Source organism: Globicephala melas, chromosome 9 (assembly GCF_963455315.2).
Source record: "Globicephala melas chromosome 9, mGloMel1.2, whole genome shotgun sequence".
Lineage (NCBI taxonomy): Eukaryota > Metazoa > Chordata > Mammalia > Artiodactyla > Delphinidae > Globicephala > Globicephala melas.
Window position 1 is genome coordinate 1,511,037 of NC_083322.1, and position 27,590 is coordinate 1,538,626.

At 46.6% G+C, this 27,590-nt stretch overlaps 1 protein-coding gene and 1 long non-coding RNA gene across 5 annotated transcripts in view; one reads left to right on the forward strand and one right to left on the reverse strand.

The window, feature by feature from the left end:
• The window catches only part of LOC115851894 (uncharacterized), a 33,299-nt gene extending 11,224 nt beyond the window's left edge, over positions 1 to 22,075 (reverse strand). For all 3 annotated transcript variants that reach the window (XR_009565215.1, XR_009565214.1, XR_009565213.1), the window contains exons 1-3: positions 21,798 to 22,075; positions 18,895 to 19,050; positions 7,356 to 7,489 (exon numbers count right to left, since the gene is read on the reverse strand). This is a non-coding gene — a long non-coding RNA (uncharacterized lncRNA). The remainder of the gene's footprint in view (positions 1 to 7,355; positions 7,490 to 18,894; positions 19,051 to 21,797) is intronic.
• A 113-nt stretch (positions 22,076 to 22,188) lies between these two features.
• Positions 22,189 to 27,590, forward strand: part of LMBR1 (limb development membrane protein 1) — a 132,108-nt gene continuing 126,706 nt past the window's right edge. For both annotated transcript variants that reach the window (XM_060305038.1, XM_030854334.3), the window contains exon 1: positions 22,189 to 22,464. In XM_060305038.1, the coding sequence (XP_060161021.1) occupies positions 22,399 to 22,464 (66 nt within the window). In that variant the 5' untranslated portion in view covers positions 22,189 to 22,398. The remainder of the gene's footprint in view (positions 22,465 to 27,590) is intronic.

Genomic DNA, 27,590 nt, shown 5'->3' on the forward strand with positions numbered 1-27,590 from the left:
TAAGTTTGTTTTTTATGTCTGTGAGTCTGTTTCTGTTTTATAAATAAATTCATTTGTATGATTTTTTTTAGATTCTGCACACAAGTGATATCATGTGATATTTGTCTTTCTCTGACACACTGTGTATATTTTAAATCGATATGGGATCATAGGTGCATATGATTTCTTGGTTCCCTTTTTCTCGTTTCCCTTATTCTTTCTCCTTCGTATTTCTTTTTTTTTTTTTTTGCGGCACGCGGGCCTCTCACTGTTGTGGCCTCTCCCGTTGCGGAGCACAGGCTCCAGACGTGCAGGCTCAGCGGCCATGGCTCACGGGCCCAGTCGCTCCGCGGCACGTGGGATCCTCCCGGACGGAGGCACGAACCCGTGTCCCCTGCATCGGCAGGTGGACTCTCAACCACTGCGCCACCAGGGAAGCCCTCTCCTTCGTATTTCTGGTTTCCCAGTTATGTCCGGTCGTTCTTTGTTGACCTTCAAGCTACAGCATAGGCAATGGCTCGTGTGTCCTGTGGAGGCTCATCAGAGCCTGGTTTCACTGCAGGGTGAGCAGGATGGGAGACCCCTGAGCTTATGATGTGAAGACTTGCACTGTGAGTCATTTGGAAACCGGGAAGCAGAGTCCACAGACACATGCTTTACTGTCTCATTACACATCTACAAGAGTCTATGATTTCCTTTTCGGTTCTTTCGGTTTGAAAGAGCCGAGATCTGGTGTCATTAGGAAAGCGTGCTGTGTGTTTCCAGGGAGCCTCGGTAGGTTTAGCCTTAGGGTGAGCAGGCCAGGAGCCAGCCGTTCCTCTGGCGACCCCTCAGTGCTAGAATGCTGAGCAACTAAGAGTTTAATCCATGTGGCATCTTCATTTTTTTTCACGTAACCGTATATTTAGCACTCGTTCCATTTTGCAACTCGTTCCATTTTGCAACAGGTTCCATTTAGCACTCGTTCCATTTTGCTCATTCTCTTAGAAGCTGCAGAACGTTCCACCGTAAGGTTTTACACGTGGTTGTGCCCCATCCCTCTTGAACAGCTCGCACGTGGGTTCCCTGAGGTCGGCTTCTTGGCTCCCTCTTTCTGCTTGTCGGCCAGCCGACTTCGACTGGCTATTAACTTTGGGCTTATCCCTGAGGTCAGTGTTTCCAATGGTTAACGTCTGCAAGCCCTGTGACATGACCCTGCCAGGAGGAGTCTTTAGCTGGTTTACTGCGAGGCCTTTTGGAGCCATAGGTTAATATATTAATGAAGACTGTGGCTGTTACCCCCCATTAAATAACGGCTGTGAGTGATGGGAAGAAAAACATCCCTAGGCTCTCCTGCCGAGCACGAGATTGATGAGAATGGATCCTCTGCCAGGAGAACTCAAAAATATTATAACCTTTTATTCCTCTGCAGATTGGATGAGTGTGTGTTCATTTCTATGTTGCTACAAAAAACCTCTTACGATGATTCTGAGCTAAAAACATATTAAATCATCGCGTTAATTATATCGAAACAGCACACTGAGATTCTGTCGCTAATCCAGTTTAAACTTGGCATCGCCAGCTCATCCAATATTTTATTTCGATTCAGGGTCATATTAGTCAGTTGGGGATGAGCAGATGTATTTATTAATCTTATTAGTTTATTTTGGTCAAGCAGTAAATTATGATAGAATGATAGTAATGCCTCCGTTCATATACATCTCACAATCACATACAAAGTTGACATTTAAAGACACTGTCTAAATACAATAGAAGTACTGACACTTCCATACTGTTTTTTCCACTTTTCCAGAAGAGTTTAAGTGGCTCAGAACATTCTGGATTCTATTGTTTTTTTCCCGAAAAGCTCCCATTTTAGTGTTTTATTTGTGGCGTTACCTCTAGGTGCAAGTAGAGACAAAAAGAGTCACATATAGCATGACAATGTGCTTTAAAGCAAAAACCAAAAAAACAAACCGCTACTGGTAGAGGGTTGGGTGCACGGTGGGCCCTAGAACTTTATCTGTCGCTTGCAGATTTCACCCAGGACGGTCCAGGGAGGCAGCCGGGGGCCCAGGCTCCCTGAGAGCCCGGCTGGTTTTCAACATCTCCAGGACCATCCAGGGAGGCACATGAAACCCAACAGTGTCTTCCTCCAATTCCTTAAGCTCATTCCCTGGTAGCCTCCCCACATGAAGGGCCCACTCCTACAGGACCATCTCTTCCTGGGCAAGGCCTCCCAGGGCCACCTTCGTTAACACGGTAAATTGCTCACAGTTTAGGCTCTTGCCCTGAGAGCTTCACCGGCACAGAAACTCAACTGCAGCAGAAGTCCTAGAGCACGTGGGTGAGAGGGACCCAGGCGGCTGTCAGAGGGCATCTGTAGTGCTGCACTGTTCCTGCGGCTGCCTGATCCCAAGAAGGGGGCAAGGCCAGGCCTATCTCCCGCTCGGGAGGTGAGAGGGGCCGGCGCTCCCTCTTCCTGCCTGTGGCAGCCAGAGTGTGGACGTGAGCCGACGAGAGCCATTGGATGCGACCACCCAGGACGGTGAAACTTTCGAGAATGACTCAAGGCGTCCGTCCTTCTCTGGGTCAAGTTTCTCTCCTCCGCACAGGGACACCAGGACCGCGGGTGGCAGTGACTCTCTGTGACTCAGCAGAGGCCAAGATTGCTGAGGGAGAGGCAGGATGTAGAAACAGGTGGCCCAGAGAGACCCCGGTAAAGGCCTGGGGGTGGGGGTCGGGGGCATGTGGGTCCTACAGGGGGGAAAGAGCTCACGCTGCAGGGACCCCCTAAACTGTCACGTCAGGGGATACAGGGAAGCCCGGACCTTGGCAGAAGTGGGGTGACCAGAAATGGAGGGGTTGAGACCACGCCAGCCTCACCAGGATCCCCTCCTACGTTGCCTCTTCAAGGAAGAACACCCCTCAATGGCCAATCCGTAATCTGAGGAGGTGAGTAGGGAGGTCACATGCAGAGAGAGCACCCCAGTCCCCAGCTCCCAGGGGAGGGCAGGGGCTTGCCACCTCCCTGCCCCTGCTCCTCCCCAGGGTCTCAGGAGCCACAGGACCCTCATCTTCAGGGCTCCCCTTCTGGTCCCTGTTTTCTGTTAGCATCCCTCGTCTCCTTTTCCGTTCTCTCGTTTGTTGCTATGTCTCTGCTTCTTGATTGCCAGTTTAGCAGGGTGCATTCTCTTTTCAGATGGCAGCAATGCTACCGTTATTGGAATAAAGTGAATAATGGAGGCGATGCTCCACGTAAAGCAGAAAATCACAGACCACTTTCAATGCCAAATAAGATCTTCTGGGTGTGTGTGCTAGAGAACGATGGCTTTTTATGTAATAGTCTTAAAATCGCGACAGCAAACACGGGCAGCCGTCGTGATCCAAGGCTCTGTCTCTGTAATCAGATGAGGAAATTCGTGCATCAGCAGGTTTGACTAATGTTGAACCAGAGGAAGGATAAGCAAGAGGGATTTTTCTGCACTCACCTTTGAATACTCACATTTTAAGTATGGTTCAACTGAGCGTCGGGTCTTAGTGATATAGTGGGAATAATGCAAATTTCAACATGTTTTCCCCAAATTTGGTAACAGCTTTTGCCATGTGATTGCTCCAGCTCAGCTTCTTCCGATGAGCACTCAGGGAGTGGCTGTGATGTCGTGGCCCATCTTCCCACCGGAGGTGAAGTGTGGAAACTGTACTTCCATTTAGGTTCCACTTTTAAACACCCTGGTCCTGGGTATTGAACAGTGTCACAATTTTTGTTGCAATCATCAAACATGACTTTGAAAACTCATGAGGAAAAGGAAGCCTGTTGCGTTGACCCCTATTTCTGCTCTTTCTGTCCTTCCTTCTTCCTTCCTGATGCTTCAAGATTCCTTCTTTTGTCATTACCTTAATGTTTGAAGAACTTCCTTTAGCCATGCTTGAAGGGTAGGTCTGTTAGTGACAAATTCTTTTAGTTTTTTTATTTCTGAGAATGTCTTTACTTTCCCTTTATTCCTGAAGGATACTTTCACTGAGGCTATAGAATTTGTGGCTCACAAGTCATTTTTTCAGCACTGGACAAATGTCATGCCTTTTCCTCTGGCCTCTGGGGTTTCCAATGACAAATCTGTTGTCATTCGAATTGGTGTTCATCTATCAGAAATTTGTCTTTCACGATTTTTTTTTCTTTGTCTTTGGTTTCCCGAAGTTTAATTATGATGTGTCTTGGATGGATTTCTTTGGGTTTATCCTGGTTAGGATAAGCTCAGTTTCTTGAATCCGTAGGTTTATGCCTTTTACCAAATTTCACAATTTTTCAGCTATTATTTTGTGGAATCGTCTTTCAGCTCTAGTATTTTTCTCTTCTTCTGGGACTCTGATGTTGTGAGTGTGGGATCTCTTGTTATTGTCCCACAGGTCCCTGAAGCTCTGTGCATTTTTTTTTTCAGTCTATTCTCTCTGTTATTGAGATTGTGTAGATTCTGCTGATCTGTCCTCAAGGTCACTGATCCTAGCCCTTGCCATCCCCGCTCCACTCCTGAGTATGTCCAGTGAGTTTTCTATTTTGGTTGTTGTAATTTTCAGTTCTATAATTTTTTTTAATAATGTCTATTTCTCTGCTGAGGTTTCTACTTTTTTGTTTTCAGAGAATTTGTAATTACTCACTGATGCATTTTTGTTCACAGCTACTTTAAAACCCTGTTTGATGATTCCAACATCTGATCTGGTCTTGGTGTTGATATTGGTTGATCGTCTTTTCCCACTCTGGTTGTGATACTCCTAGTTCTTGGAATGACATGCAATTTTCGATTGTATCCTGGACGTTGCAGCTATTATATCAGGAGACTCAGTGCAATTTGGATCTTTTATTTCAGCAGGTGGTCACCCCATTTAAGTTTAGCATACAGTTCTTGGCCTGCTTCCTTGGGCTGTGGTTCTAATGGCAGTTTTAGTGCTTGGAGTGTTCAGTCTGCTTGTTATCTGGTGCTGGTGGGGCTCCCCCTGGTCCCTGCTGGTGCCACCTAAGTGGGTGGGGGCATCTTCCCCAGGCCAGACCACCTGATGCCTTCCAGCAGGGAGAGTTCCCAGCCCCAGAGCCTGGAGTGTTTCCTGGGCCAGATGGTGGGTTCCTCCCCTGGAGCCCCTGGTCATCCAGTTTTTCTAGGTGAGGGAGGGCCACTTTTGGTCAGTCCTCTGCTGATGCTGCTGGGTCACCTGGTCTTGTCAGTGGGCAGAACTCCTACTGGACCTGGAGGAGGGATGAGCCTACCTGCCCCGCCTTCTTTTCAGGGCTGTGGGTCAGGAGATGCCCGGCCTGTTCCCCTGTGATGCTGGTCGGGGGTTGTGTGATGCCCCCTGCCCTGGTACCCCTCCAGCCTGGGCCCCTAACCGATCCACTTTTCTCTTCCCACCTTTCAGAGTTCTCCTTTGGGTCTTTCTAGACCTAATCTGCTCTTTATCTAAAAGATCATATTTTAATTCTCAATACAGGATTTATCAATCATTACCTGTTACTTAATTAAGTTATTAATTATAATTATCAATTACATTTGTCTCTCTCCTAAATTATAAGCATAGGACAGCTGAGGGCTGTAAGTACTGTTCTGTATTTATGTGAGTATGTACTTATCAACTTTATTTATGCAAATATTCTCAGTGCCTAGAATAGTGCTGAGCACAGAGAAAGTCAATACTGGTGAACTGAATGGATGAAACTAAAAAGAAAGAGAAGAGGGTGATTGTAGAAGTCTTCTTCACCCCCAAACAAGATATCAGGTCACCCTGCTTAGAACACAAAGGATGGACAACAATTTCCTAGTATAGATCAGGCACGTGCAAACGTGGCCCACAGTGCAAGCTTGATTCTCCTCCTTGGCAAGCATTCATGGATGGAAGAATGTCAGTGTGACTCTGTAAACACCCTGAGGGAAGGGCATGGTACGTATGTCTGGGGAAGCACTGAAGGGGGGTCTGGCTGGGCTGTTGCCATGTTCACACTGCCCGCTACGCTCACACTGACCACTGGCATCATCTCACTGGACCCTCATCACCCATCTCTGCAAAGCAGAAAGAAGCTCTTTGCCATGTCCCTGGGGCCCCCTAGAGAGAACCGGTTCCTGTCTCCGCCCCTCGGCTGTTACCTGTCTCCGCCCCTCGGCTGTTACCGACCAGCAGTGTAGCTGTGAGAGCTGCTAATCTAATCACATCTCACTCTCTTTGTAGGAAGAGGAAAACCATGTTGATACCCACTGCCAGCAAGAGTCCTCCCCTCGTTTGGCAGGTCCTGGAACAATACTGGGTTCCTGCGTTAGTCTGTCGGCCTAACACAAACCTATTTATTTTTGCTAATGAGACAGATGTAGAAGGTTGGGATTTTTACAGTGTTAGGCATTATGCTCTATTAGCCAACCAATCTTATTATTTACAGGGATCAAGGATATTCACCACCACCGCCCCAGTCTACTATTTATTATTGTAATATGTCTGAAAGGAGTTAACCATATTTGAATTTAATTAGAAGAGAACGTCCATGATTTCAGAATAAAGTTTATCCCTGCAAGTTTTGAAAATTAATCGATTTATTCCTACTTGGATTTCTAATGCTTCTGGAGCAATCTTTCACAAAAAGAATAATGGTTTCTTTTCAATGACCTAACTATAAGAAGGTGACTAAAAGTGTCTTTCAAAAATAATCCCTCAGTTAATGTTACACGTCTATTTGCATGCTTTTTCTTGTAATTGTTATTCAAATAACAGACTAAATTCCACTCCCAGACACTGGCCAGGAGCTAAGCCAAGACAGACATCGTTGTGAGAAGCGCTGAGCGGACAGCCTTGGAGGGGAAGTCAGAGCGTCCGCCAGCTTCTACATTTGTGTGAATGAAGGCTGATGACTCAGGGGCGTAGATAGGAGAACTGGTCCCTGAGATACATTATAGAATCCCAGCCCCTGAGATCTTCAGGAACACACACACACAAACACACACACACAGCCCCCCCCACCACATGAAGACAGGAGGCTGGGTAAGCGTGAGTTCTCAGCCTTTCATTTTCAAAACCACCAAACAAACAAATCAAAACCCAGACTTTAATGATCAAGTCATAGGACAGAGAGTGAAGAGAAGAGCAACTATCCAGGGAATGAGGACAGTGTGACCGTGTATCATTCAGCCCAAACGCTAACTCCATCCTCAACTCAGACAAAATTATTTTTCTGCATTGCAACCATAGCCCTATAGTCTAAAACAATATAATGTAATAATATGATATGATATATAGTATGAGCAACATAATGCAACACAGCACAGCACAACTGTAATATAACACAGTGTAATATAAGGTAATGTAAAGTAACACAACATAGCATGATATACTATAGCATCTTTAACTGTATCTCTGCTACTTACGTGGGTCCTTTCCAAATCCCTCCTGGACAGACTGAGCCCAGGCAGCTGAGGCACACGGACGCTGAGGCCCCCAGCACACCTGCAGAGAAATCCAAACTCTGAGGTTCCAACTGATGCCTTTCACGAAGACTTTACTTTGGAAAAATCAAAACAACGAAAGCAACATTAGACTGGGTAATAGAGCCATACAATTTTGATCATGTGAGTAATAAACATTAGAGGTAGGCCGAAAAAGGTTTACAAAAATATCTTTTCAAATCAGCAGTTTTTGCTGTGCCCACAATAAACATTTATCAAGATAGCCAATGAATATAAAAACACGTACATCTCTTTAGAATACCAAAACGTGTTTTGGGAGCATCTGCGTTCATAAATTGTGGGATGAACGGTTTCTGCATGGTGGCCTGACATAATTCACGCACGTTATTCCCTGCCCTGAGAGCGCTCTTCTGCACTGTGCATTATAGGAGTGTCAGGCTCGATTTACATGAAGGGGGATTTCTGCAGGGAGCATTATTGATGGCAAATGGAAAATTCACCAGAAACTGGAAATCAGAAGTACTCCTGAAAAACCCCCTTTTCACTTGAAAGGGCTATAAATCTAAAAATAATCTTGAATTCGCAAGTAATCCTTTTATGCAATAAGTTGATAGCAAATGTATTACCGAAGAGACACATAATTACCTTAAAATCTACCACAGTTAGAAATGAATTGGAACTTTTAAAATATAATTTAATTTTATAATAGTAAAAATTACAACAAATATTTTTACTATTCATTTTTTCCTTTGAGTTTCACCTTTTATTTTTCAAATATATAAAGACAAAGTAGGACTATATATAAACTAACATCCCAGAATGTCCCAGGGAGCTCCAAAATTTCTAAATATATTAAAGGCTGATTTTTATTTATTTATTTATTTAGGCTGCGTTGGGTCTTCATTGCTGCGCATGGGCTTTCTCTAGTTGTGGTGAGTGGGAGCTACTCTTTGTTGTAGTACGCGGGCTTCTCATTGCGGTGGCTTCTCTTGTTGCAGAGCATGGGCTCTAGGCGCGCAGGCTTCAGTAGTTGAAGCCCGTGGGCTCAGTAGTTGTGGCGCCCGGGCTTAGTTGCTCCGCAGCATGTGGGATCTTCCCAGACCAGGGATCGAACCTGTGTACCCTGCATTGGCAGGTGGATTCTTAACCACTGCACCACCAGGGAAGTCCTAAAGGCTAATTCTGATGAACAAGAGAAAGGGAAATTTTATCATCCCTTTCAGTACACGGAACCAGCAGTTCCAGAACTCTTCAGCCTGGCAGACATCATTTCTACGGCATCATCTCCCTTAAACAAGATCTTCTGTGAACAGAAGGGAATGGCCGGGAGCTAGAGTATCTAGACCCAGGGTTTTCTAGCTGCATATTAGAATTTTAATTCGGCTAGCTCAAGGGGCATTTCATATCTCTATCTCCATCTCTATCCCCACCTGCATCTCCTTCTCCTTCTCCATCTCTATCTCCATCTCCATCCCCAACTCCAACCCCATCTGCATCTCCTTCTCCATCTCTGTCCCCATCCGCATCTCCATCCCCATCTCCTTCTCCATCCCCATCTCCATCTGCATCTCCTTCTCATTTCCATCTCCATCCCCATCTGCATCTCCTTCTCCATTTCCATTTCCATCTGCATCTCCATCCCCACCTGCATGTCCTTCTCCATCTCCATCTCTATGTCTCTCTATAACTATATATCTACCTCTACATCCATAACCACCACCACATCTATATTCACATCCATAGCAAAACTGTAACTACATCTCTACCCATATCTGTAGCTATGATTGTTCTACATCTGCATCTGTCCACACTGTAACTGTATCTCTGTCCCTATCTATAACTCATCCCTTCTCCTGGGATGGCTCCGTAGAGCGAGAGAGAGAGCTTTGGACTTGGAACAGAGATCTGAAGGTTGGAATTGCCTCTGTGGTTTACTAACTGCAAGCCTGGGTATGTTATTTTACCTCATTATATTTCAGTTTCCTCATCTGTTAAAAAGGGATGACAACCCTAGTTTATCTTGTTGGGTTATTGTGAATTTAAATAATGGATAACATGTGCTTTGTGAGCTACAAAATACCCATAAAAGTAAAACATTATTAGTGATAAAATTTTTGGGTCCAGTTTGGGAAGTACTAATAAATTAGGATAGATTCTCATTTTAAGGCCCATTCTGCAGTGAACAACCGTAGTTTATTATGCTTTTCTCACATTGGGGGAATCTATGAGGTGTAAAGGAGGAACCAGGAGCCAGACCGTGGAGCATTCTCCTCTCTCAGCCTGTTTCTTCTTCTGTAACATTGTCAGTTGATTCCACTAAAAGATATTGCCCTAAGGTCCGGGCTAAGTCCATGGTAAAGGAAAAATTCAGTGTAAAGATAAGTAGGATAAATAGCATCACCTTTGGTGCAAAATATGCCAGTCCTGTGATTTGTGATGGGCTCCTATGCTCAACACCTGGGACCCTGGCATGGAGAGAGACTGGTGGCTCTGAGGGCCCAGCGGCAGGAAGAACCAATCAGAGGAGCCCCGTGGGGACCTGGGAGAGTGTGCAGCCACTGGCGCGCTTTCAGGTGTGTTTCATGTGCCACTGCTGCCCCCTAGCCCTGCCCGGCCTCCTCCTCAGAACTCCCCTTCCCGAGCAGGACAAACAGCGAGGGGGGTGGGGCGGGGTGGGGCTCAAGCCTCCAGCCAAGGCACCAGCCTTGGTCGGGGAGAGGGACCCCAACTGCTGCTAACGTTCTGTGACACTCAAGCCCAGGCACACATGGCTCCCATCAGACAAACATCAGGTTAATGAAGTGTTTTCCAAAGCAACGCTTTTCTTGACGCAGAGACAAACAGGCGCCTCTGCGAGCCTGTTCCCGGCTGTGACCTCCGGGTCATCGTCGACAGCAAGCCTTTCCAAAGAAGCTCTGTGAGAACAGTGTCAGGTGCGGGAGAGGGAAATTGCAGGCGTGGGCCCTGCCCTTAGAGAACTGACACTAAGGGAGACAAATACACAAAAAGACAACAATGACAGTGAGAAATTCTACTGCAACGCACGACACAATAAAACACGATGCAACATGAGGGTCTCAGGCTGTTTTTTAATTTTTTTTAATCTTTAAAAAAATTTTTTATTTTTTTAGTTTTTTGGCCACGGCATGCGGGATCTTAGTTCCCTGGCCAGGGATGGAACCCTTGTCCCCTGCATTGGAAGTGTGGAGTCTTAACCACTGGACCGCCGGGGAGGTCCCTTTCAGGCTGTTGTGTGTGTGCGTGTGTCTGTGTGTGTGTGTCTGTGCGTCAATGTTTTACAGTCATAGAAACCCCCCCAGAAGGTAAACACTTTGGAAATTAGCAAGTGCTGCTGACATTGGAGTAATTTTCCTGTCCTCCCAGATCAGTTTCTCACCACCTGACAGGCCCCACCTACAACCGGTGCGCTTTCAGTCTGCTCTCTCAAGTGGACCTTTACGGCCTAATGCTTTGCTAATAAACTCACACCTGAGCACAGAGTGGAGGCATGTCGGGGCGTCCCATTGGCATTTTACACCTTGCTTTTAAAGTTTATGTCCTGGAGATTATGGGGCTGACTTCCTGGATAGAGTGATTTTATGACACTCACTTGAAAATTGGTTTGAAAGTGCTGTAAAAGAGGAACATTAGTAGCAGGATGTTTAGCAATGCCGCTGCCTGGGAGCCCATAAAGGTGACCAAGATATTTCTGCCAAGCTTTACAAGCTACACAGATCAGCCCTTCCAGCTCCTTAAGTAACGGTTGGTAGAGGGACCGCCTGGTGCCGGTGAGGTTACAGCCAACCGCTTGGAGCTGGCTCTTCAAGGAGACATCTACCGTGACAGTGAACCTGGGCTAACTGTGTAGAAAGGTTGCCTCCTCGGGCGTGATCTGCCCTGGGGCAGACAAGCCTGGAGAGACGGAGGGGTCTTAGAGAAACTTCACATATTGCTGGCCCCCGTGTGTGGCTTGCCACCCCAGAGCCAAGAGCTGATAGAAAGATGTCAGTTCACTTAGATACAGACGAAGATATTCCTTGTTTTGGACAGGAAGACTCAAATGTTGTAAAAAATGTCCGTTCTCCCATAACTCAATTCCAACTGAAGACCAAGAGTATTTGGGGGGTTCAGAGGTAATAACAAATGATATCAAAGTTGATCTGGAAAAACAAACATTTGAGAGTAACCAGGAAAGCATAAAGTGGGGACAAGAAGACACTCTCAATGGACTCACCCCTGAACCCAGTCCTTTGCACCTGCACCTGCTCACTTCTGGGTCTGGGCTCTCAGGGGTTAAATCTCAGCGGTGAGGGGAGAGTCTAGCTCCCAGGCTGCTGATGTCACTTGTCCTCAGGGGGCCTGTTCCAGGGCTCGGAGCCAGCGGCCCCTGGGGGGGCCTGGATGAGGTCTGCGTTCTCCTGGTGAATTCCCTGACGTGCTACAGGCACTGTCTCCCCACCCAGGCTTGGTGGCAAGTGGGGACTCAGGATGCAACCCACCCCCCTTCCAGGTAGCTCTGGCTCTGTCCCCGCCCGGTCCCCCTTAGAACCCTCTGCTGGGAGGGGGCCTGGGCATGAAGTAGCCTTTTCCAAAAGCATCTGGGCTGCTTTGACCTTCTGGAAACTCCCAAGTGGGAGGTGGGTGATCGCCTCCAAGATCTGTACACGTGTGCTAATACATATGTACAAGGATCTATGCACGACATCATTTACATAGGAATACAAAACAAAAAAACCTGTAAACAATCTGAATGTCTATCCACATGCAATTGGTTAAATACATGCAATAAGGACTAGTTAATCAATGGATGACTAAGTGGTGAGAAGAATGGAATAGATCTGTACGTGTAAGATAGCCAAGATACACTGTTAAATAAAAACATCAAGTAGCAAAATAGATCTCAACTGTGTAATTAAAAGACACATTTATGAGCAGAAAAATCTGGAGGAATGGCTAGAAACCTTTACCCCACCGGGTGCACCCACAGAACGGGCCTGAGGGCCAGCGGAGAAGGACTACCTTCCCAAGTATGGCTTCCTCATGTTTCCATCTTTTTCCTCTTTAGAAAGTGCAATTTAAAAGCTAGCGTAGAAGGTGCTGAAAGTTCAGCATCCATTTCCCAAAGCTCTCAGTGCCCCCTCCTCGGGCAGTTTATGAACTGGTTGTCCAGTCGGAACATCCCCCAACCAGGCAGCTTCCTTGCCATGACCTGTGCCAAGGCCGGAGCACGACCTGCACAGCCAGAACCTCACGCGGGGGCCTGCTCCTGTCCTTGGTCGGCAGACGTTTAACGGGGCTGGAGTTGCTCACGCCATTAGGCTTTCATAACAAGGCGGAGTCTGCGGTGCGCCCGAGGTCGCATCCTGTCCTCTCCTTGGGCCTCTGTGCGCCCGTCTCCCTCCTGGATCGCCTGCCACGTGCGCCCACGTGTTCTTCCTGCTTCACTTCCTGCCATTCAGCCGGGGTCCTGGGTGGGAAACGAGGCTTCCTCTCAGTCAGAGATAAGGTGTTTCTGTGTCTACACTGCCTGGGCGGGGGAAGGAACTTTAAAGATGTCTGTGCAAGTCTCTTATCTTGGAATTCCTGGGGTCCTGCTTTCCCGTGGCTGTCAGATGGTTATTGTGTACAGGGTAGGGGGCCCGAGGGTACACACTAAACTAAGCCAACAGCACACTGGGTGAAGAAGGCCAAATCCTGAATACACAGGAATTATTCATGCCTCTTCTCTCCTTTCTCCTACTAGCAGCCGCTTGATCATCTCTTTATTTATACTTCAAGGAGAGTTAGCCGGGGATGGTGAAATTCACACGATTACCCTAAGATGAAATCTTGTTAAAATGAGAAACTGAAACCAAAGGCTGAAGAGGAAGTGGAGGAGGATGCTGCTGTTTTTAGCTGCGGATTTAAATTCCCATGTTTCCCTGTAATTTCCCCCCAGCTAATTACAGGTCCACATCCCTTCGTTTCCTCTGATTCGTCCTCAACTCTCAACTCCTATGGACACTACAGCCACACAATTTCTGGGCAAATTAAAGCTCTTTCATGCATTTAAAGCATCCTTTCAGTCTTTAATCTCCTGTGTAAAAGTTACAAGTTTGCTATGCATTTCTTAGAAACTTGTATTTCATAAACATCGATATATAACCCAATGTGTAAATGTCACACAAGCCATGCTTAGATTCTGGCTTTTCAAATACTGGTGTGAGGATGATAGCTAACTTTTACTATGTCCTTGCACTTTACGGATGTGTCATTTAATTAGAATAACCGTATCAGGCAGGCATCTTTATTTCCATTTACAGATGAGAGAAAAGGCACAGCAGGTAAGTGACCTGTCCATGGTCCTGAAACCTAGACGTGGTGGAGCTGACATTCTAACCCAGGACTCTGAGATTGGAGACCACATTCCTAACCACTCTCCCATCTAATTACCAAACTCTCAGTTCATCTGACGATGTTCACAAGAGGTCAGGCCAAGCATCCAAGGCACTGCGCTGCTGAGCTGGGCCAGGGATCACGGGGCAGCGTGGGTGGTCAGAAGCAGAGGCCTGGTGCCTGGGCTTTGACTGGAGCCTAGCGCTGCTTAGAGGTCACATGTGTTTCCCCCAGCCACTCCTGTGCGACCCCACCTTTTCTCTCCCAGTACCTCAAACACTACTCCGCACTCTTCCCTCTGGTGGCTGACCTTGCCGTTTACTTCCCTGAGAGAAGGGTGGCAATTGGAATAGACGTTCACGTGCTCCCTGTACAGAGCTGTGTCCCCCTAACTTCACATGTTGAACTCCTAATCGCCAGTATTTCAGAATGTGACTGCATTTGGAGATGGGTTTTCAAAGAGGTGATTAAGTTAAATGAGGTCGTATGGATGGGCCTTGATCCAATGTGACCAGTGTCCTTATAAGAAGAGGAGATCGGGACACAGACACACATAGAGGGACGGCCGTATGAGGACACGTGGAGAAGACAGCCATCTACGTGTCAAGGAGACAGGCCTCAGGAGCAATGACCCTGTCCACACTTTGATCTCAGACTTCCAGCCTCCAGAATTGTGAGAAGATAAATTTCTGTTGCTTAAGCTGTCCAGTCTGGGGTACTCTGTTACGGTGGCCCCAGGAAATGAACAGACACAGACCAGCACCTCTATCCCCTCCCTGAACCTGGACCCATGCATGCTACCCCTCCTGCACTAGGGAATAATGGCTTTATTCTGCCCCTTTAAAACACCAACAAATATACGAACTGCCAGTGTTTCATCAGCGCGGAGTAATGGACGTTTCTAAACTTTGATTTACTTTCACAGATTTAGAATTGCTTTCTTGAGAAAAATCCTGTTTCCCCTTCAGGAGCCCCCTGGGTCCAGCTCTGCAGACACTTGGGATGACCTCCAGCAGGCAAGAGTCTCGCTCAGTTTCCATGAAACGATGCCAACTCTGATCATCTGTTGTTTGACTTCAGCCCATAATAAGGAAAATCTTCATTTTAGGCTCTTTCTAAAATCTTTGCTGGCTCCGCTGGTATGCTGTATCTAATAACCAGCTCTACAAGGGGGAGGGAAAGGGCCCTGACTTGCAGCATTTGCTGATTTCCACGGTCGAAATGCTCCCAGCACGGCCAACCTCGGCTACCAATGTGAGGTCACTGAGCAAGGAGCAGCACGTCGTTGTAAAGGACACGTAAGCAGACTCAAGGAAAGTATAATAAAATAATCAGGACACGATGGATTTTCAGTACTTTTTACCTTTAAAAAATATAGTTTAATTAAGTGTAAGTTTATGTAATTTAGTTTTAAACAGTGTTGTGTTTAACGACTGGCTTTGCAAAATTCCTGAAAATTAACAACTTGCGTTCACAAGCCAGTGCCAGGGGTCTCCGGCACATCACTGGGTGGGCATCACTTACCAAAATTCTAAAGCCCATTTGTTTCTTTAGAGTGTAGATTTTATACTTGGATTATGCTGGGTCATTAGAGAACTTTGTATTTGGACCATATAATTCCTTTTGATTGAACAATACTCGAAGCCCCTTCCTACGTCAAGGGAATCCCCCATTCTATGAAGCAGGGAGTCTACGCCATGAAAGAAGTGGAAAATAGCACTCACTTCCTTTGCAGCTCAGGTGTGTGCTCATGACCCAGGCTCTGCCAATGGGCCACATCCAGGGTCCAGACAGGAGAAGTCTTAGAAGTGACCAGCGTCAGATAAGCCGTGGGTGGGCTGTGTGTCTACACTCAGAAATGGCGCACTGGTGTCTTCAAGGGACCAGCTCTTGACTGGGGCATCTTTCCTTAAAGTTTGGTTCTCTGGTCCTCCTGGAGATTTTGCAAAGTATCTGGTATTCTTTCTCTTCCTTTTTAAAGAATAAACTTTAGGGGCTTCCCTGGTGGTGCAGTGGTTAAGAATCCGCCTGCCAATGCAGGGGACACGGGTTCGTGCCCCGGTCCGGGAAGATCCCACATGCCACGGAGCAACTAAGCCCATGTGCCACAACTTCTGAGCTCGTGTGCCGCAACTACTGAAGCCCGCACGCCTAGAGCCCGTGAGCTGCAACAAGAGAAGCCTCTGCAATAAGAAGCCCGTGCACTGCAATGAAGAGTAGCCCCTGCTCACCGCAACTAGAGAAAGCCCACGCACAGCAACAAAGACCCAACTCAGCCAAAAATAAATAAATAAATTTATAAAAAAAAAGACTAAACTTTAAATTTTTGATTTACAGAAAAGTTGCAAAGAGAATAAGAGTTCCTGTGTTCCCCGTACCCAGGCCCCCTCGCTGTCTTCCTCTTACTTACGGCACATTTATCACAACCAATGAACCAATGTTGATACATTATTATCCTTAGCCTCCTCTACGGCCCGAGATGATTTTCCTAACATCCCTTGTTTTTGGTGACCTTGACAAGTACTGGTCTGGTATTTTGTAGAACGCTGTTCAATGTGAGTTTGTCTGACATTTTCCTCATGGTTGGACTGAGGGTGTGCGTTTTGGGAAAAAGGCCTCATGGGTGAAGGGCCGTTCTCATCAGCCCACATCAAAGGTGCACGCTGCCAACGTGACTCGCCTCTGATGGCGCTCACACTGACCCCCAGGTTTCTCCACCGCAGTTACTTTACTTTTCCTTCTCTCGTCTGTTCTTTGGGTGCAGGTCACTAAGTCTAGCGACACTCAGGGGCGCGGAGGTAAGCTCCACTTTTTTGTGGGGGAGAATTTACCTAAATTAATATTTGTTTATATCAGTATTGACTCATGAATATTTACTTTATACTTTAATTCTAACCCAATACTTTGCTATTTATTTTGATGTTCGAATTATTTTTGCTTTGGCCATTGGGAACTCTTTCAGGTTGGCGCCTGTGTCCCTCTGTCATACCCCATACCTTCATCGTTTTGGTTTTTGATCACCTTTTTCTTTTTTTGCAGCACCGTGAGACTTGTGGGATGTTAGTTCCCTGACCAGGGATCAAACCCTGGGCCCTGGCAGTGAGAGCACTGAGTCCTAACCACTGGACCGCCAGGGAATTCCCTTGATCACTTTCCTATTTTCTGGCACTACGAGATGCTCCAGGCTCACCTTGTATATTTCTTGCCCCAGCCCTAGAAGCAGCCACCTCCCAAGGAACCTTGGCTCTTCATTAGAGAATGGAATTAGAAACCATATTGTGTCTGCCTGTCTGTCTATCTATCTGTATATCTATCTTTCGTGTCTATCTCTCTGTATCCCCTATTGCTCTCTTCCTCTGGAGAGCCCTGACTACTACACCACTCCTGCAGATCCAGGGGCAGAGGGAGCCTGTACTTACTGGTATGCTTGAGCACATACTCAGGCACACAAATGAGGGCAGAATAATTTCGGGGGAAGGGGAGGTGAGTGGTTAGGGCAGAACGTCCAACAGAGGGACCGGGAGTTTTCCTCCGTGTCACCCACGATGAAGCCAGGTTGTGGTTTTATTGCGTGGCGAGGGGCAATAGTTCTGTGGAAAGGACAGGAGTTAGTAAGTCAGGTGGATCTGGGTTTGAATGTGGACTATGTGAACCAGGTGAGGTCGCTTACCCTCTCCTCAGTGTCATCAATGGTACAATGGAGCCGACAATACCCACTTCACAGAGTTATTGTGATGGTTAAATTACATAATGCATGAGACCCCTGGAATGTACTGGTTATTCTACAAAAGCTAGTTCCCACCCCCCCCCATTCACACATTAAGTTCTTTATCTAAGAAAGATTTACTGAGCTCCTAATACTTGCCAGGCACTGTGCTTGGTGTTGAAAATAGTGAACCAGACAAATTAGACTGGACAGAAAACAAACCCATACAGAAATAATTTCAGTGGTCCTGTTTTGAGGAAAATGAAACAAGGTGAACTGAGCAAGCACCTGGGTTGTCTCCAATGCCTCTCCGCGTTGATAACATTCATGCTGCGGTGGAAGTGACAAGGGGGCAGTTGTGACCCAGGGGAGGCGCATTCTGGGCTGAGCGGACAAAAGGGCACAGGCAGTGGGGCCGTGGTAGGAGGCTGAGGAGGTGGGCAGGGCAGGGTCCGGGGTCCCTGCAGGTTTCCATGGCAGGTTAGGGTTTGAGTCTAAGAGAGATGGGAAGCTGGGGGGGGGGGAGGGAGGGAGAAGTCTGACTTCCATGCTTATCCCTTGGGCTGGACTGGTGGGGGGCAGACGAGGGGCTGGGAAGAGGGGGGCCTGAGATGGCTCAGGCCACTTGAGGGTGGTTCTGGCCAGGAGGTAGCAGTAGGGCTGAGAGAAGTGGCTGACCTGAGATGTGCTTTGGTGGGAGAGGCGACAATTCTTGGTGATGGGTGTGCTTTGGGGCGTGAGGGGCGGCGTGCAATTCAGGATGACACTCGGGTTTGGAGCTAAGCAACCAATGCCCGTTCGCTTCTTCCTCTGACCCATGAAAACTCCAGCCGAAACACAGGGTTGTGTGGAAAGTTTCCAAATTAACTTTGAAAACCATAAACAGAGTTTTGAAAGGACCTTAGGCATCAGTAACTGAAGCGAGGCCCAAAAGGCCACACCTGGCAGAGCTGGAACCTGGTTTCCAGAATCCTTGCTTGGTGTTGACTCCACTCTAAGATGCTCCCTTTAGCAAGGGGTCAAGCTGAGGCAGAGAACCCACAGTTTAGGCTACCAGACAGTGGTGCCTCTTAAAACAATTCCTTTATTTAAATAGTGATAGACATAGTTTATGCAACATATACGATGCCTAAACAACAATGCAACAAGGCGCTGTGACCCCTGGCCCCACCCCGCACATGTAAGAAACGAGTGTTATCATTCCTCTTGAGCCCTCTGAATGCCTCTGCCCAGTCTCTCCTCTGACCTTCCTTCTTAGAGGTTTATCACTGCTCTTCTTTTTAATTCTACCACACGTTTGAATCCCTAAGTAATATCCTGTTTAGTTCTGCATGGCTTTGAACTTTATGTAAGTGGAATCATGCTTGTATGTATTCTTCTGTGACTTTTTTTTTGCTCAGTGCTGTTGCACAGACTCACCCATATTGTTGCTTGCAGCTGTGGCTCGTGGATTTTTCACGCCAGGGTAGAACTCCAGTACGTGAACACATCACAATTTGTTTATGCTTTCCACTGTAGATGGACAGCTGGCTTGTTTCTAGACTTTTGCTTGTTTAACTCTCTTGCTGTGAGTATCTGGATAAAGGAAAAAAAGAAGCCCTTTAATAGAGGCTGGAAGGAATTCAGCTTACATCTGAACATTGCTTGGCTTCGTTTTGTATGGGGCATAAAGACAAGAAAAAAATTGGTCTCTATGTCCTTATGTCTCAAAACTTTGATCTCACTGTAATCAAGAGAATCAAAGCAAGGCCCAGTAGAATGAAGGAAACCATCCTGAATTTTGGCAGGTTCAAAGACACGTCGTGATAGTGAAACTGGAGCACTTAGTAACAAGCAGCATTCTCATTTGTGGGCACATAAGTCGTAATGTTGCCCACACGGGCAATGCCCATACAATTATCTACCTTGGTATAGAAATCTGAAGACTTACTGAAGTTTGAAGAAGTTTTTGGGGAATTTCTCAGGGCAACCAATCTATTGACCAATAAATACTCGTAAACTGTCCTTTGGGCAAAGCATTCTAATAGGTATTGCAGGAAATACATGGAGGTTTACATGATGCAGGAAGAGATACTCCAGACCTTAAAGAGCTTGTACTCTGACTGTGGATAGACACACACACATGAAACGCTGAGGTAAAACATAAGGTCGTGTGTGCCAGGTGTCAGGTGGATGGCTGTACGTTCTGTTTTCCTCCTGTAAGCACCCCCAGAGCGGGGACTGAAGCAGTATTCTTTCCATGGTGTGTTCATGGTTTTGAACGAATGAGTGAATGAAGAGACTGGAATTGCCAGGAAAGACTTTTTGGAGAAGGAATGTCTTGGTGTGGACAGTAAAGAGTGGTAGCACGGAATCTGAAGAGGAGGAAAGAGAGTATGGAATGGGTAAAAGTTCCGGGCCTTGGCAATGGGAAGGCCCAGGGGATTAGAGAGAGGAGGAAGCCAGCCTGCAGGAAAGGGTTCTTTAGAGAGAGAAGTGGGAACAGCTGGAAGGGCAGGGCGGGGCCCCAAAGTCAAGGTCTTGAATGCCAGTTCAGGAGTCTGATTTTTTCTACAGGTAATGAGAATACTGCATTACAGTGCTTTCAGCAGAGGGGAAGAACTGTGTTTTGGGGGAATTCACGTTTTAGGGGGATGCAGAAAAGAGGGTGTCAGCTGGGGTGACAGAGATTAACTGGGACACCCCTTACCAGCTTGGGTGGGACGATTTTACACAATGGCAGTTGGAGGGTGCCCAGGGGTCGTGAGAAGGGGCAAGCCCTAACACACAAGCACTTCTCAACAGCTTCGTATTTTCTAATGTCCCTTTGGCCAAAGCAAGTCACACGTCCAGGCCCAGATTCAAGGGTGGAAAATAGGCTCCACTCCTTGCTGGGAGGAGGGGCAAAGCCACAAGGCAAAGGGGTGAGTGTACAGGGAAGAGCTTGTGGGCATTTTTGAGGTCTACTACCCTGGGCTAAGTGTTGTACGTACCAAACACAGGGAAACAACTAAGATCAAAGGTGAGTGAACCTTTACAGACAGCTGCATAAAAGAAAATAAAAAGGTCTAGATGGCTGGAGCGTTGGCTTAGAAAGATCAGAAATGCCATATTTATTGACTTTCTGGAATATGTTTCTAAATGTCACATCTTAAAATCAGATCTCATTACCCTCTGATTTGGAGAGATTACCCCAGAAATTATCCAGGTCACTTCACGCAGGTATTTAACCCAGCTCTCAGAAGCTGGGTGTTCAGAAAAACAGATACTTCTTTATCTTTCCCAGGTTCTTTAGGGTTCAGGGACTTCAAAAAAATAGAGATGAACACTGAGTGTAACCAGTTGAAAATTATTCCTGTATTCTTATCAGCCTATGGCAGCAGCAGTACTGGCTCAGAACAAGCCTCATGTTCTCCAAGTCCCCACCGCCATTTTCTGGCATAAGGCATTATAGGCACCGTATGTGGAGGCCTACAAGCTTCTCAGGGGCCATAAAAAAAAAAGGTGTAGTCGTGAAAAAAGTTTTAATTCAAAATCACAAAAAGACACTTCAAAATCTAAAGTAACATATATCATAAAAATAATTTGAAAGCAATTTGTAGATTTTCTCCCTTCCTAAGAATTCTCAGAGATGCCAAACATCACAGCCAATAGCAATTTAAGTGACTTATATGCCCAAAATCCAAAAGTAAAATGATAAATACTCCTTCAGATTCATTTTTATTGCAAACAACAACAAAAAAGTACTTAATGCAGAATAGGGGTGAATTACAATAAGTTCCGTACATATGAACCTTCAAGTTGCAACTTTCAAAAATATGAACGTGTGTTGGAACGTCCAATCAGGTAAGGTAGTTCACGTGACTGGCGTACACTGTCACGTGCGTGCATCCTCTACAAGTGGCTGTGCTTTTGTGTACTCTACTGTACAGTACTGTATGGAGGACAGTACTACAGTGTCCGGAAGCAAGCCTAACAGCAGCGGTAAAGAGCCAATTGTGTTAGTTGCTACCTACGCTAACTTCTTGGACTTAACGAACAAATTAGATTTGCTAACGCTCTCCAACGTAACTCATGTGTAGGTAGGGGACTTATGTACTGTATGTGGCATGTTTGGCCGTCCCCAAAGTAACGGACCATGGAGGCTCTCAGGAGGGTCATGTAAACTCCCCAGTACTGGGCCGCCCGCGGATCTGGCAAGGGCCTCACGTTCAGGGCTATCTACATTTTCCAGGTGGGGAAGCACAAGACCAGCGGCGGCCCAACCGCTTATCAGACCCAGAGAAGCCAGGTTTCCGCCCAAAGCGCGTCCAGAAACAACCAGTTTCCGACCTTTTACTTACTTTGGCGGAGTGACAGTTCCCGCGGGAGGCCTTCTGCTGGATGCCGCCGAGGGCTCTGCAGGCGGGGCTCGTGCTGGTGAAGGGCGCTGACTGCTGCGGCCATACAGGATAAACGCCTGCTAACCCGGCGCGCCGGCCCGCCCACCTCCGTTAGTTCACCCTCACCGGCGGGGGGAGTACGCGCCCGGAGACCCGACCCCAACCGCTAGCTCCTCACCGCGCTCCCTGCGGAATTTCGCCTGCGCCCGCCGGCCTCCGCTCCCCGGGGGCGTGGCCCCCAAGCCCCGCCCGGCAGGCTCCGCCCCTCAGCCTCAGGCCCCTCAGGCGTCGCGGCGCGCTCCTCTGACGCGCGGCGCCTTCCTCTGACGTCAAGACCCGCCCCCTCCCCGCCCCGGCTCGCGCGGCGCCCGCCCTCAGCAGCCCGAGCGGCTTCTTCTGAGGCGGCGGTTGAGGCAGCGTCCGGTGTCTTGGTCGCGGTCTGTGCAGCGGCAGGCTGCTCCCGTCCCGGCCGGCGGGGCGGCCGTCCAGCCCCTCGGGCCGGCAGGCGATGGTGCGGTGGAGTGCGCGGACGCGGGCGGCGTGGCGGCGGGCATGAAGGAGGATGGAAGGGCAGGACGAGGTGTCGGCGCGGGAGCAGCACTTCCACAGCCAAGTGCGAGAGTCCACGGTGAGCGCCCTCCGCCCGCCCCCTCCCAGCCTGCCGCCCGCCTGTCCCTCCCATCCCCTTCGCTTCCCCCTCGCGGCCCTCGCGGTCTCCCCTGTACCGCTTCCCCGCCCCCGCCCTCGCTCCTCCGCCTCGCGCCGCGCCCCTCCCCCAGGCTCCGCCCCCCGCTCTGCGCCCACCTGCTCTCAGTCCTGGGCGCGGTCCCGTCGAGTCACCTGTCCGGCCCCCGGGAGTGCTTCGGGGCCGCCTGCGCCCTCCTCCCCCAGGGCTCTTCCCGGGCCGGGTTAGCGGCGTCGGCCCTCCAGGCGGTGGACGACAGTCCCGCGGCCCGCGCACCGTTGCCTGGCACGTCCCTGGCCTGGCACGGTAGACAGGTGTGCGGGCGGGTGTCTGGCGGGACCTGGGTGGCCCCGCGCAGGCGCCGGGGTGTGGCCGGGCTCGCTCTCCCAGCCCGACTAGTCACCTCGGCCGGGTTAGCGCCCACCTTTCCGCCTCTCACCCGTCGCCCTCCTCCCTTCTTGGGCTGAGCCCGAAACCTTGCGTTTGGGTGTGAAGGCCGGCGATGGGCGGGATTGAGGGCCTGGGCAGAAGTCCTCTGTGCCCTGGAAGCAGCTTCTGAAGGAAGTCATCCTTTCTTGGTCCCCCCTGTTTCTTCTGTGCTGCTGGCAGGGGTCGGGAAGCAGGCTCGGCCGTAGGAGTCTACGTTGATGTTTTTACCTTTTCCTGGCGCGCTAGAACACGTTGTGGTTGTGTTTGTTTATGTTTTCATAGCAATGTAAAATATATACATGTTGTGCATTTGTGTTTATTCCTCCCCTCTTCTAACTAACTTCTCTCAAATTCAGTCAGTCTCTTGGTTTTTGAGAATTGCCTGGTTTGTGTAGTTCTTGATCTAGAAAATTGAGAATCACTTTGCCAAGTCATATCTTGGAATAAAGAGGTATAAATTCTGAACTGGTGGATTCTGCTACGGCGTATTCGTTTAAAGTTTTAAATTGAAGCTAAAATAAACAGAGAAGTACATCATCATACATGTCCAGCTCGAAGCACTTTAAACACACCTGTGTAATTCTGAACACAGACTGTGAAACACAATTAGTATTAGCATCTCAGAGGCCCATCCCTTTTCCCCGTCCAGTTGCTCTCCTCTCCACCAAGAGTAAGCACTGTCCTGGCTTTAGTAGATTAGCTTAGTTTTGAACTTTTATGTAAGTGGAGCCTTACAGTATGCCCTCTTTTGTGTCCGATTTCCTTCACTCAACAGCGTTTGTGAAATTCCTCTCTGTTGTATGTAGTTGCAGTTCACCCCGAATGCTGTAGTTGTGTGACTATAGCACAATTTATGTTTATTTCACTGTTGGTGGGCACTTCAGTAATTTTCGGGTTGTGGTTACGAGTATTCTTGTACATGTCTTCTGGTGAACATGTGGACGCATTTGTTAGGTCCATACCTAAGGATGGAACCTCTAGGTTATAGGTTGTGGGTTTGTTCATCTTTAGTAGATACTTTTAAACAGTTTGCCAAAGTGGGTTGTACCAATTTACACTCCCACCAGCGCTGTAGGAGAGGCGTGATTTGCTTCCCATCTGTAGGACACTTAGTATTTTCTGTTTTTTTTTTCTTTTTTTAAAAAATTTTAGCCATTCTGGTAAGTGTCATGTATTTGTTGCACAAAAGACTTTATTTGCATTTTCCTGATGATAATGAATTTCAGCACCTTTTCATATGTGTATTGGCCATTTGGAAATCTTTTGTGAAGAGTCTTCAGGTCTTTTTCCCACTTTTAAACTTATTTATTTATTTTTTAAAACTAAGTAACAGCCTTTCTTTTTTTTTAATTGCTTATTTTAAAAACAAATTTATTTATTTAATTTATTTATTTTCCTTATTTTTTTTGGCTGCGTCGGGGTCGTAGTTGCCGCACGCGGGGTCTTTTGTTGCGGCGCGCGGGCTTCTCTCTAGTTGTGGTGCACGGGCTCGAGAGCGCATGGGCTCTGTAGTTTGCGCCACGCGAGCTCAGTAGTTGTGGCGCGCGGGCTTAGTTGCTCCGCGGCATGTGGGATCCTAGTTCCCCCACCAGGGATCGAATCCGCGTCTTCTACATTGGAAGGCAGATTCTTTACCACTGGACCGCTGGGGAAGTCCCTTGTTTATCTTTTTAATATTGATTTGCGAGAGTTGTTTTATGTTTTCTGGATATGATACTTTGGTCATGTATATGTATATATATGTGTATACATGTGCATATGTGTGTGTGTGTATATATAGTAAATCTTTTTTTCATTCTGGGGATGCTTTTTCACTTGCTTAATGATATCTTCTAATGAGCAGAAATTCTTAATTTTAATATAGTTCACTTTATTAGAATTTTTTTTTATGATCGGTATGTTTTATGTCCTGTTTAAGAAATTTTTGCTTACTCCAAGGTAAGGAAGATGTCCTCTTGTGCTTTTCTCTAAATGGTTTATTGATTTACTCCTCTCATTTAAACCTGCAGTTCATCTGGAATTTATTTTTCGTGTACGTTGTAAAGTAGGATTCGTATATATTTTTTTCACATGGGTGTCCAGTTGCTTCAGCACCATTTATGACCTTAGTCACAAATTAGGTATAACTGTGTATTTGTGGGATTTAATTTTGATTCTGTGCTGTTTCATTGGTCTATTTGTTTTTGGCTTTATTTTAAATTAATCAGATGTTCTCTTATTTGGATTGAGAAAGGGACCCACGTTATAGTAGCCAGGAGCTTTATTTTTGTCTCCTACCCTAGAAACAACTCAGTTTTGGCACTGATGCTAGAATTCCTTAGTTCTGCTCCTCCTCACCCCTACTTCTCCTGCACCAGCACCCTTGGGTGGTGGGTATACGCTGCCCTCTGCAGAACCAGTGCAGACAGTGACCAAGCTTAGTGAATTTCCAGTCTTTGGCTTTCCTTCCTCAAAGTATTTATATTTAGAGTGAGTATAAATGCTTGATTTTTCTCTAGGACTTGTTGCCAATTCTTTTATTTATTAACTTTTTTAATTAAACAAATTCAAAATTTTTTTAAATTTTATATTGTCATCGATTTACAATGTTTTGCTAGTTTCAGGTATACAGCAAAGTGACTCATTTATACATATACATATATCCATTCTTTTTCAGATGCTTTTCCCATATAGGTTATTGCAGAGTATTGAGTAGAGTTCCCTGTGCTGTACAGTAGGTCTTTGTTGATTATCTATTTTATATATACTTGTGTGTGTTTGTTAATCCCAAACTTCTAATTTATCCCTCCTGCGGCGGCCCCCCCCCCCTTTGGTAACGGTAAGTTTGTTTTTGAACTCTGTGAGTCTGTTTCTGTTTTGTAAATACGTTCATTTGTATCATTTTTTTTTAAAGAGTCCACATATAAGTGATGTCATAAGATATTTGTCTTTTTCTCTGTCTGACTTCACTTAGTGTGATAATCTCTAGGTCCATCCATGTTGCTGCAAATGGCATTATTTCATTCCTTTTTTTATGGCTGAGAAAATATCCCATTGTATATATGTACCACATCTTATTTATCCATTTTTCTGTTGATGGACATCTAAGTTGCTTCCATGTCTTTGCTATTGTAAATAGTGCTGCAATGAATATTAGGGTTCATGTATCATTTTGAACTATGGTTTTCTCTGGATACATGCCCAGAAGTGGGATTGCTGGGTCCTATGGTAGTTATATTTTTAGTTTTTTAAGGAACCTCCATACTGTTCTCCATAGTGGTTGTACCAATTTACATTCCCACCAACAGGGCAAGAGAGTTCCCTTTTCTCCACATCCTCTCCAGCATTTGTCGTTAGTAGACTTTTTGATGATGGCCATTCTGACCAATGTGAGGTGATACCTCATGGTAGTTTTGATATGCATTTCTCTAATAATTAGTGATGTTGAGCATCTTTTCATGTGCTTTTTGGCCACCTGTATGTCTTCTTGGGAGAAATGTCTGTTGAGATCTTCTGTCCTTTTTTTTTTTTTTTTTTTGGCGGTACGCGGGCCTCTCACTGTTGTGGCCTCTCCCTCTCCCGTTGCGGAGCACAGGCTCCGGATGCGCAGGCTCAGCGGCCATGGCTCACGGGCCCAGCCGCTCCGCGGCATGTGGGATCTTCCCAGACTGGGGCACGAACCTGCGTCCCCTGCATCGGCAGGCGGACTCTCAACCACTGCGCCACCAGGGAAGCCCCTTCTGTCCATTTTTTTGATTGGGTTGTTTGTTTTTGTGGTATAGAGCTGCATAAGATGTTTGTATATTTTGGAGATTAATCTGTTGTCGGTTGCTTCATTTGCAAATATTCTTGCCTCCTTTGTCGTAGATTAATTGACGATAGGTGCGTGGGTTTACTCCTGGGCTTTCAGTCCTGTTCCATTGATCTGTATTTCTGTTTTTCTGTGCCAGTACCATACTGTTGTGATTGCTGTAGCTTTGTAGTATAATCTGAAGTTAGGGGGCCTGATTCCTCCAACTCCATTTTTCTTTCTCAGGATTGCTTTGGCTATTTGGGGGTCTTTTATGTTTCCATACAAATTAAAATGTTTTTTTGTTCCAGTTCTGTGAAAAATGCCATTGGTAATTTGATAGGGATTGCATTGAATCTATAGATTGCCTTGGGTAGAATAGTCATTTTGACAGTATTGATTCTTCCAATCCAAGGACACGATATGTCTGTCCATCTGTGTCATCTTCGATTTCTTTCATCAGCATCTTATAGTTTTCAGAGTACAGGTCTTTTGCCTTCTTAGGTAGGTTTATTCCTAGGTATTTTATTCTTTTTGATGTGATGGTAAATGGGATTGTTTCCCTAATTTCTCTTCTGATCTTTTGTTTTTAGGAATGCAGGAGATTTCTGTGTGTTAATTTTGTATCCTGCAACTTTAAATTCAGTGATGAGCTCTAGTAGTTTTCTGGCAGCATCTTTATGATTTTCTATGTGTAGTATCATGTCATCTGCAAACAGTGACAGTTTTACTTGTTTTCCAATTTGGATTCTTGTTATTTCTTTTCCTTTTCTGATTGCCATGGTCTCAGTTCTTTTAATTATTCAACTCTTTTTGGTTTTGCCTAAAAGATAAAATATATGTAACCTTCAATTTACCATTTGAAAGTGTT